Below are 12188 nucleotides of genomic sequence, written 5' to 3' on the forward strand. Positions count from 1 at the left end.
TGAGGGATTGGTAAAAGTTATCAAAAAGACACATAAGAATCTCTTGTACTTTAAAGTTAAAGTAAAGGTAAATGTTCAAACATTGTGATGGAGTATTGTTATTTTTATATCTGTCTGCAGGCTGAATTTTACAAATGTGAGTGGCACTCAACTGTCCAAAGAAGTAATGTACAAATAAAACACATCAGCTCACCCAGACAATAAATCATATCAAACTAAAGGAGTCAGCAGGCAGAGCAATAGGCTGAACAGGCTGTACAGTGATGACATATTTGTCTGGACTGGAGATTGGGAAATAAACCAGTCTGTCTAAGACAACATAGTCGACAAGACCATTGCTATAGCCAGTTAAAAGATTACTGCAGTCCAAACCTCTTAGACTGATATTAGTCTTTATTGTCTGTGTGAATCGGTCAATGAACAAACAAATGCAAAGTTCATGTACTGATCCACAGAATCCGAGTGATCATATATCATCTTGTACATAAGAGTATGTGTTAACTTTTTGCTTTTAACTTCTGCTAACTTTTGGTGTCATTCAATGGTGCTCCCATAGAAAGGTTTCACTTGTGGTAAGTTTGGGAGTTCTTGGTAGTAGGAACTGCGTTTTATCTGTCACAACATGATGAATAACCAATAGAGAGCAGATAATGTATTGCAGTATTTTGTGTTGGAAAAGATGAAGTTCCTTCTGCTATCTGCTACAGAGTACAATTGAGGCTCATGGCACTGACTGCTATCATGTTACTATGTACTGTATACAGTAATCCATGGTTCATCATGGGTAATTGGTTGCATACATCAGGTGGTAAAGTGGTCGTCTTCCAACTTGAAGGTTGCAGGTTCAGTCCTCTGTCCTTCCATGATCATGTTGAAGTATCCTTGGGAGAAATATTGAACGCCCATCTCTAACTGGTGGTGGTGTTCATATGAGCTGGTGACTGCAGATCATTTTTGAATACTTATTGTACATTTTTCTTATTCATAGTTCAGCCACAGAGAGTTTGAATTGATCCATCTTTTATTAACAGTTATCATTGCCAGTCCGGCGTTATATTGAGAGCACACAAAAGACGGGGTGTTTCCAGCGTAAATAAAATTAATCGGCTTTGTTCTTTGGCTGCAAGGCGATGTAATGATGTGTGGCAAGCTGTGTACCCAATAACACTGCAGCTCTGCTTAGCTTTTGGCTTTGGCTTTGACATGATTGAGGTTCCATGAAGTCAACTTGGTTGTGATAAAAGACAATGGCGCAGCATCCCTCAGGGAGCCATGTCATGGACGAAGAAACACGGTATGAGGGCGGTCTTATGTGACATCACGGTCAGGCAAGACTGAAATAGACTGAAATATATCATATATACCATATGTGTGCAAGTAATTTTCCATAATATTTCCCCTTTAACTTGCAGTGATCATGATCATGACCTTATTGTTCATTTGCAAATGCCTACATCTTGCAACAGGAAGTGATTAATTCTTTCAATAATCAATAGGTTAATTCACTATCAAAAATGTTACTTGCAGCCAGAGTATGTAATGCAGCCCCGGAGCGAGGCTTGTGTAGAAGGGAAAGCGTAATTGAGTTGACTAACTGGAGACTTGCTGAACTGGAAACTGGGAGAGATGAACTGGGGGCAGTGAACTGGCACTGGAAGTGATGGACACACCAAAAGTTACAGTTACAGAATTAGATTAATAACAGTTCTAGGGTGGACTGGTGGCAGGGTAGCAGTCTAGTGGCATGAATGCTCCAGGTCAGGGCTGTTCTTCCACTTGGCCGAGGTCACCGTCTTTGCAAATAACGCTTTCCAAATAAGGATGTCCGATAACTTTGGCCGCTATTGGCATAAAAATTAGATATTGGTTCATATCAGTATTTGGTTTCTTCTGATGGTCTGGAATTATTTCCAAGTTTCACCTTTGGATTATAAATATACAACTTGAGAGTTCCAGTTATGTTTTGTTCAAGTAATAAGTGACCGGCGTTGACATGCTGAATGGCCCCAGTTTATAATTTAACTGCATGTATTAGTCAAGAGCAGCATGCGTCACCCATGACATAAACGTAATTTTGTAATTTTTGTCACCAGTCAGCTGACATTGCGCTCCCCTCCTGATTTGCTGTTTGCTGCCCCTGCGGTAAAGTGTACAGATAAACTAACTTAGCGGTAGCTACATAGCAAAAATTGTTTGTTCACTTGTAAAGGCTTCTTACTGTATGTAGAAAAAATGTCTGTTGTTTGATGGCTCGGTTTTGCATCATGAACTCCATTATGGAACTGTGTTTTCTACACTTTTGTTTTTTTAAACTAATACTTCATGATTAGTTGAAAAATGTACGCATTGTTCGAACTTTTTTAATATGTTATACCTTGACTTCTGCTGCATTGTTTTTTGCATAATCATTTTAATATATTTTTATAATAGATTTTTAAAATATTTTTTAATATCTTTTATAATATGTAGTGTTTGATAGCAAATGCTAACTGGACTAATACCTGAACTGCATGTAGAATGAACGCCATGTACTAGAGGTGCTCTGATCGATCGGCCACTGATCGGTATCAGCCGATATCAGTGAAAAAGGATAGTATTGACATCGACCAATACTTTCTTTAAAACGCACCTTTGTGTGGATCAGCTCCGCCCCTGTTGCAGCATTCAGAACAAGCATGCCTGCCGTGTGTGGGTGAGAGTGATATAAGTTTGCTTATTTTGCAAAATGTTTCACCGGGGGTGGCACTTTGAAAAGCTTTAGATGATGATGTGTGACGTGCGGCGAGTGTGACGCGTGACGAGTTAGTGTTTGAAACGGCCTTTGTGCACATTTTTCAGTGGACTGTTACTTATGATTTTGTAATGACTATTTTGCCGAGATAAAATGTTTCCCATGAGGCATGGATTCCTCAATCATAATTAAAGTAACCTCAAGTAATAATTCACTAATGCAAATTGAAGTCACTTAATGGACTTTGAGTAGTCTGCTCCTTTCTAACCCATGTGAAAGGAATACAACTTTATTCCTCTTGACTATTCTGACTTCATATTACATAACACCAGACAACACTTAGGGGATGAGCACTTACGAAAAATTGCAAAACACTCTTGTGAAGTTGTTTGAAACTCTTGAGTGGACATAAAACATTTAAGTTCCACACAGGAGCTGAAGGAACAGTGCTTTTCAAGGAGAAGAACTGTACACTCTGTGATGGTAACCCCAAAAGGACGAGCTGCATCCATGCACAACAAAAAGTCTTTAAAAAAAGACAAACTCATCGTAGCAAACAGTAACATGGCATAGGTTGTATATTTCTTTGGGATGTGGTATTCTAGTATTTGCAATGCTTTGAAATGAAAGAGTCACAACAATTCTACAATTACCATATACGTATGTGTATGTGTGTGCATGTGTGTCAGCTTCAGCAGTTAAGATCTAATACAGTGTATAGGCTTTACTTCTGTCCTATTAAATCACTTCATTGTGTCATCCGAGTAGATGGAGGCAGGCAGAGTCAACTGCAGAATGAATGGCACAGAGATAGAGAGACAACTGAGGTCATTAAAGTATGCAACACAATGAAAACGATATATTTACTCACTGTGTTTATGGTTGTGTAAGAAAAAAAAATGTAATAAATTGTGTCATTAATATTTTAGGGTTTGAGGGTTTTATGGGTAGCTGCCATTATTATGTTATTATTTATTATGATGCCACTGAACGCATTTCACAAATGAACAAAATAACACAAATACAGAAATATGCTGTGTAATTGATACAATTAAAGGAAAAATACCATAAACCGTACAAATGTCATTTAAAAAATCATGACTAATAGTTAGAAAGCTGGATGTTTTTATGTGGCACAATTTTCCGTATAAGGCCAAAGTGCAAAGTATGAAAGTCTCGACTGCAGTTAATTGGTTAATTTGTTCTGGATGCCTACTGTGATTCAATAGTAATAAATTGAATATTTTTATAGTTAGAACATCAAAAACCTGTTTATGATTTTCTAAATATATATTTTTTTACCATTGTTAGACCACCATAGATATGAAATAACATCCCTATAGTCACCTCTGCACTCTCACACTATTTTTGTTTACACCACATTGTGCAAAGGGACATAAGAAATGGCCGCTGCTTTAACTATACGTATATCAACATCTGAGCTGACTAGTTGGCCTCCAATGTGTTTATTATAAACTTACGAAAGGGTTTTAAACATAGTGGTGAAGAAAGACAAAGTAAGAATACAAAAACGTACCACTTCCACACAGAACAGGAGGATAACTTTTTTCACTCGATCATGTTGAACATGCCATGGCTGGCTCCAAACAGTGTTGACAATATATACGTGTCATCTTACAAATACTGATGTATTCAGTCTGTTCACTTGAGCTAAATGAAAGAAGATGCTACATCAATTATTGCATTTGTTACGTTAAAGAAGCCAAACCTATCAATTGTGAAGTTAACTTAAAGACTGTACAGTAAACACCGTTACCTCAACCAACAACACATCATATTACTTGTGAACATAATGCATTAAAGCAGTCTACCAGTATATCTTTTATGTTGTAGCATCTACTGAAAATGTTCAAGCTTTGATCACAGAAATATGAATGTAAGAGGTTGAGTGTAATATGAGAGGTAGAGAAAAAAAAGGAAGAAGAAAAAAAAACCATGAAGGCACATTTGTGCGTGTGTGGAGAAGTCCCTTACGGCAGAGGATCCCCTGCTCTTTCATATCTCACCAAGCATGACTAACACTTGTTTTTACTCTGACACACATACACACAGATAAAAAAATACACACAGATTCAACCTTTGCGCGGGAATACACTATGGTCCTGCTGCATTGTTTGCTGCCAATCTAGTCATGTTTCTCTGGCTGACATACACCGATGATCTGCGTGTGTTTTTGTATTTTCTGCTCAATGGGGTTTTCAGCAGGCTATATCCTAATAAGGAATGTCTTGCTTTCCAAAAAAGCTGTGTGTGAAGCTACCCACGGGCACACAGCATAGTGTAAAAATAGACATAATTTGTGTCATTGTCCTTTCATACTTGATTCTGCTCTTATGCCATCTAATATACAATATAATATAGGTACTATATATAATATATACAATAATATTATACAAAACAATATACAATTTTACTATTGAGTGTATGTGTGCATGCATTAGCAAGTCAACTGTGAAAATTAAAAACAGTAAAGGGCAAAGGAGAAATGTGAGGACCCTAATATGTACTGTAATGACAATATTCCATGCATAGGACACTATGCATTAAGTGTTTTAAGGTAACGTATTTCATAAAGTCACACCACACTGTTATAAGACAAAATGAGTACGATAACCATAGATCTACGTTGCCATTTCTGTATCTTATGTATGTATATTGATTGTTATGCAAGAAAAACAATGTCCATGTGTGAATAGTGTCACATTCACACCAAGCAGTGCACACCATGTTTAAGTATACTGGCACATAAACGGTTGATTGACTTGTGTCAGTTCACCATACTAGGGACGCATAATATTTTTTTCAAGCCGATACCGATAATGATAACCGATAAAACAATGATTGCTAACATTTTATATCTACTAATATTCATATTTGGATTTAATTGTAATTTGTGCAAACCTTTTTTGCACTTTTCAAACACAATGGCGATAGGAACAATCCCCGGGCATTGTAGTGATGCTGGCATTTTATGTACTGGATAAGATGACGCCATGTTTGTTTACATGTGAGCTCCGGGCCGTTAGAAAAGGAGCGTTTGATTTTCTCATGCTAACCCACCTACAGCACAGTACAGGTAATCTTGCATTGCTATTTTATAATGTTATGGGATTTATCAGTATGATGTCATAATTCCTCATATTGACCCCACCAGTATCAGTTTGATAATTATTGTGCACTCCTACTCCATACCGTGCTTGTATTTATTACAATATATGTATTGTTTTATTGATTATAATATTATTATTTATTATGATTGTAGAAAAACCTTGACAATTATATTACCATATCGTTACATTAACTTATCACTTTTCTATACCAAAATGATCACATATGTGCAGGAATAAATGTACAGCAACGGATGAGGTTGGGTGGTAGGATTAAATAAGCTTTACTTCTTCCTACTCATTTTGGACATGTGGAACTGTGAATTGTATCATATGTGATATTTCCACTGTAGCTTGTATGCATGCATGAATGCTTGTATGCAATACAATTAAACCATTACCATGACCATTACCAAAGCATTGTGTACTTCCACGGCCCTAGCACCACTGAAAGAGGTTAACTTTGGCACCTATGGTTGATCATTTTACAATATGCTATGATACAGGACAATTAGACCAAGTGTAACCTTAGTTGGGAAAGAGTTTTGAAATTCACACAGTTATCCCCTGTGGCAAGATTGTCTCCCACTTACTATTCTCATTAAATTTGGGAAATCATATTACCTTTATATACAATGAAATGGTTTGTCTCATTCTGGATATAGACCTGCTCTCCCACCTGACTAAATTCCATGACACCCCTAAATGAATGTCATACATCAATAAAGCAAAGACGTGTGGTACTCACAGATACAAATCTCTATTTTCTATTTTTTTGCATCTTAACTATTTCTGCCTCTGTATCTTGTCTTATAACTAAAGCTGCTTTACTCTTTTCTCTTCCTCCCTGTTATACCTTACTGTACCTTTCATCACCACTATTTTTACAAATCCTTACCTTACTCATTTCTACTTCCTCCTTACATTTTCCTCTCTTTCTTCCATTTCACCTCTTTTCTTATCACTTTGCTCCCAAACTCATCCCTCATCCTCCTACCCTAGAAGTATCGATACCCAGAAGAAGAAGGGGCATCCCTAGGTGCACCAAAATTTCACCAGCATACCTGTCTTCAGCACCCTATGGGAGTTGCCGGAGAGCTGACTGATGGAGGGACTCTCGGGAGGGATGGGATGGATCAGGGGACCTGGAGAAGAGAGGGCGGGGGAACTGGAACTTTGGAGAGAGATATGGGAAGAGATGTGGAAAGATCACTAATGAGAGATGGATCTCTCAGGCGACACTGTGATCTCCGGGGGGCAGAGCTTGTTCAGGTTGCGGAGCGACAGCTCTCTCAGATTCAGCACGTCCACGGATACGTCACTCACACACACATCGAACCTGCTCAGGTAACTCCTGATTTTTTTTTTTTTTAAGTTTTAGCTTGCAAGTTGGAATGCATCACTGACAACTATGGATTGGTCATTTGTCAAAGCCTTCTTGATTGACCATGGGGAAAAATTAAAGATTGATTTAAAAATATATTAATATTAATTTGTGAGGGTAGAAAATACAAAACAAGTGTTTAAGATATTTAAATTGAAAGAATACTTTTTTCCCCAAAAGTTATTATCATTAAAGGGGACATATTATGACTTATGACTTTTTAATGTGTCCTATATAGCTTTCAGCAATTGTGACATAAAAAAGGGCTATGTCCCAGGCACCAAGAACACCAGACCAAAGTGGATCCATTTTATTTATAGTTTTTAGGGATTATTTTAGACACATTTTTTGTTGGGTCTCAAGACCTTGATCCATCTGCAGCTCCAAGGCTGAAGTCTGTAATGTCTTCACATGTGGGATAATCTCCTTCTTTCTTTCTGTTTTTTTTTTTTTTATTACAACATGCAACATGCGCCGCACTGTAGGGAACAAGTAAGCAACAAGCGGCTTACTTGTTCCCTCACCCCCTTAAAGGACCCACATTACATCAGACTGCTGTAGCACTGCGCCATAGAGGGGAGCGAGGTGAGCAGTGGCTCAAAAAAGCCCTCTAAAACTGGCTACTTTGAACAGAGCTGACGAGACAGGATTTTAAGTGTACTGTAATTTTTTGAATCCTTAATTTGACCAAGGCTTGTCACAAGCATGCTCAGACAAAAAGCACAACATGTCTCCTTTAAACAAAACAGAAAAACTCTGAGAATTGTATGTGACTTCAATAAAATATACCATATTTGCAATGTCAAATAAGCTGCAGTAATTTAACACTGTAGTAGTAGTATCTAGGTGAATTGTGATGGAGATCTATGTTCTTAGTGTTCTTCCTTCTATTTTTGATCCGCTTGTAGAGGCAACGCAACCTTTTTTAGTTTTGAGTGCAAACCAATGTAGAATTTCAATTTTTCAAACTTTAAATACTGACGTACATTTGTATGCACTGAGCTATTTTGGTACCGTGGGAATATTTCTCCCAGTTTTTGTAATGTGGCCCATTTCCATATGCTGTGCTATAATGTCTTGCTCACTTTATATTTTTTCTTGCCTATCCTCTGCACATCTATATGTACAGTATATACATTAGCAATGTTGCATTTGGTACCTGAGCCTTCAGTGGGGACTTAACTGGGTGGAATTTTTTTTCAGCAGACACTAATTAAAAAAAAGATGATAAAAAGGACCAGGCCAGGGTCTCAAACCACAGTTGCGCATGTCACACATTGGCAATATTACCTGGAAAGGAAATTCAACAAATTGCCAATTGGAACTTGGATCACCACAAAAGCAATCGGTGATACGTTGGTTCTTGCAAAGTTTACGCTCAGCCAAATGTAAGGAGCGTACAAGGAACGGCTCAGTAATTAAGGGTTCATACAACTCCAAACATCTACACTACGGCATTACCCGAAGCAGTAAGCAGCATTTATAAATTGGCTCATAGAACTATTTTGTAGATCAACCAATCTGAGGAAAGATACGTGCTGATGTCACTGTAGGCCCTGTGAGGTCAATCTGAAGTGTACAGTAATAGTAATAGAAAGCCCCTGTCAGATTAGGATAACATGGCAACAAATAGAAGCTAAAATCTGATAATCTGAAATAAATGGAACAAATACTGATTTTGTAGAATACAATACAAGTTGTAAATGTATGCCCATGCTTCTGATAGTGTTTAGGCCAGCAGAGAAGGCCTTGCAGGCCCAGACTGCACAACACTGGTATATACAGGGTCAGGCAAAATGATTTGACACATTTGTAGGTTAAATAAAAGGCAAATACAGTAAAGAAACAAAAAAGTGTTTTTATTTTCTAAAAGTACATATAATGCTATTCTATTTACATTATGTTTTAAAATTTAAATCAGGGAGCTCCTCGGCGGTCGAGTGGTTAGTGCGCAGACCTCACAGCTAGGAGACCAGGGTTCAATTCCACCCTCGGCCATCTCTGTGTGGAGTTTGCATGTTCTCCCCGTGCATGTGTGAGTTTTCTCCGGGTACTACGGTTTCCTCCCACATTCCAAAAACATGCTAGGTTAATTGGCGACTCCAAGTTGTCCGTAGGTATGAATGTGAGCTGGGATAGGCTCCAGCACCCCCCGCGACCCTCGTGAAGAAAAGCGGTAGAAAATCATGAATTAATGAATTTAAATCAGTTCTGGGGGTGCGAGGTTTCAATGCAGATACAGTAGCTCTGAAGTTGGTAACCGTGTTTCGAGCTGGTACAGGATCATGTCTACCAAGATTGAAGTGCAAACGGAACGCTCGTTGTGTTGCAGTTACAGATTTGTTTGTTTTGATAAACGTTTCCACAATGAAAGCGCGATGCTCACCAGTCCAATTCATGGCAGCAACTGAAAAAGAAACGAAAAAACAATGGCATTATAAAGAAACAAAGCAAAATGGCATCGTATGAAAAAAATGGCATTATACTTTTCAAAAATAAAAACACTTTTTTGTTTCTTTACTTTATTTGCCTTTTATTTAACCTACAAATGTGTCAGATCATTTTGCATGACCCTGTAGTATGACCAGGTAGTGTTTGGACTCTTTCTTCATCTTAGTTGAGACACTCTTGGGCATTCACTTTTTCGGGGAAACTTGGTCACATCTTGGACTCATAGATTTCAGTAAAATATATGCAGCGTCAAGTAACATCAAACAATTACATCTGGCGGCAAATTTCACTTGTAAACACTCACATCAGCAAAAGCAAACCTTTCACAACTCTGCAGATTCCATAATTAGAGTGTAAATAGAGCAGGACAAACAGATTTTGAAATGTTTTCACCCAGCTTTACTTCACTGTATATTTGCCAGTGTCTTGTGGATCTTGATGGTTTATTTGTATGGAAAACAACAACAGTTTGCCATGGATGAGTTATCACAATACATGGAATGGAGACAAGACAAACCAAACTCAAAAACCCTGGGGAGAACCAAACAAGTAAATACAATAAACTAATGGGACAAAAAACAGAAGAATATAGAACCCACTGTCATGAAACTATTGCTGTGTAGCGCCACCTTGTGGTATGACACCGCACTCCAACGCTCCATTTAAAACTCCTCCTGGCATCACTGAGGTGGATGGTTTGAATCCATTGATGTGCATGTTGTGACTGTATACTATGCAACTATAGCAAGGGTTGTAAAATGCTGCCCTCATTTGTTCTGAGTTTTGCAGTCCTCCAACACATTTGATCAGATTCTTCCTGATCATCCTTCATTGTCTTGTAAAGTCCACATACTAAGAAAAATTAAGAACATCCCTATCACATTGTAATTGTTTGTCGCTGTTGGTGAATATGCATTGGTTATTTTAAGCACTCCACCTTCCCAAGTTGCTTCATCTGGCATGCTTCTGTATGACAGATGGGTCTGCCATCTTGTTCTCCCCATGTACATGTTCCTTTCTCACTTCTTTATTTGCACTCAGTCTGTGTCTGTTTCGCTGTTGCATGAGAAAAACACACCCTTTCCTTCTTTTTCATTTAATTGGAAATGTATGTAATGTATACCCTTTATAAATAATCCATATAGAGAGTGTAAGGTTGTATAGCAACCATGTTCTAACCTGTTCCACCATGTACTTTGGGCCGGACATCTCCATAAAAAGGAAAAAAAATAAGAGGGAAAACTGACAAGGGTATATCCATATAATTGATGTGTGCATGTTTCTCTCCTTGCTTTATACTAATTGGTATCTGCCAAAAAAACACCTGTCTGTGGTGAGTTATACAATGCTGATGTCTATACATCATAGGAAGAATCTCCAGATGCTCCATTTGATGGTGAGGTGCGGCCTTACCTACAGGGGGACAATATGAATGAAGCCCTAGCCCCACCATTCTCCTCCCTCTATTCTAAAAGCCATGCCCGCTACAAGGTAAAGCTACCTCTGAGTCTGTTGCATGTGTTAAACATTGCATTATAATATATTTCTAAACATTTTTTTTGGTCATTGGTTGCTTTTGTGTTTTTTGTACCATGCACATCACATTGAATATGTTAATATATTATTGATATCAAAGTTTTATACAAGGCATACTGTCACATTAGATGTAGTTACATTTTTGAAACAGTTGGCGGCAGCAGAGGTGTAAGCCAATCTCTGTTGAGTGGAGGGCATCCTTATGTAAAACTCTCTATGCATTTATACTGTTTACAGCGGGGGTGCTCACACTTGTTCAGCCTGGAGTCCTAAAGATCTACCTCCTACTATAAACATATATTTCGTATATTTATGTACATTGTACATGTATATCAGGGGTACACGCACTTTTTCACCATGCAAGTCACAAGTCAAAATGATCTACCACTTATTATCAAATATTTATTCATTCATTCATTTTCTACCGCTTATCCTCACGAGGGTGCTGGAGCCTATCCCAGCTGTCTTTGAGCGAGAGGCGGGGTACACCCTGGACTGGTCGCCAGTCAATCACAGGGTACATATAGACAAACAACCATTCACACTCACATTTATATCCTATGGACAATTTGGAGTCGCCAGTTAACCTAGCATGTTTTTGGAATGTGGGAGGAAACCGGAGTACCCAGAGAAATCCCACGCATGCACTGGGAGAACATGCAAACTCCACACACAGATGGCCGAGGGTGGAATTGAACTCGGGTCTCCTAGCTGTGAGGCCTGCGCACTAACCACTTGACTGCTGTGCAGCCATTATCAAATATATAACTATACTATACTATACTAAACACTATTTATGCACTCATCGATCCATTTTCTGTAATGCTTGTCTTTACTAGGGTCATGGGTACCCTGGAGCCCATGCAAGATGTCTTTTCGGCCGAGAGGCAGGGTAATCACATGTACTAAATTCTAATGATTAGTATTTCACTTTCACAGTTTCAAAGTTAACAGGTCA

At 38.3% G+C, this 12188-nt stretch overlaps 1 protein-coding gene across 8 annotated transcripts in view; it reads left to right on the forward strand.

Annotated features, from left to right (window-relative positions):
- Positions 1 to 12188, forward strand: part of LOC131130024 (discs large homolog 1-like protein) — an 85723-nt gene that overhangs the window by 17552 nt on the left and 55983 nt on the right. For 4 of the 8 annotated variants that reach the window (XM_058074058.1, XM_058074059.1, XM_058074067.1 and 1 more), the window contains 2 exons: positions 6862 to 7206; positions 11063 to 11185. The exons of 2 other annotated variants lie outside the window; for them this stretch is intronic. In XM_058074058.1, the coding sequence (XP_057930041.1) occupies positions 6862 to 7206; positions 11063 to 11185 (468 nt within the window). The remainder of the gene's footprint in view (positions 1 to 6861; positions 7207 to 11062; positions 11186 to 12188) is intronic. 2 more of the 8 variants (XM_058074062.1, XM_058074060.1) reach the window with 1 other exon arrangement.

This window comes from Doryrhamphus excisus, chromosome 5, assembly GCF_030265055.1.
Source record: "Doryrhamphus excisus isolate RoL2022-K1 chromosome 5, RoL_Dexc_1.0, whole genome shotgun sequence".
NCBI lineage: Eukaryota > Metazoa > Chordata > Actinopteri > Syngnathiformes > Syngnathidae > Doryrhamphus > Doryrhamphus excisus.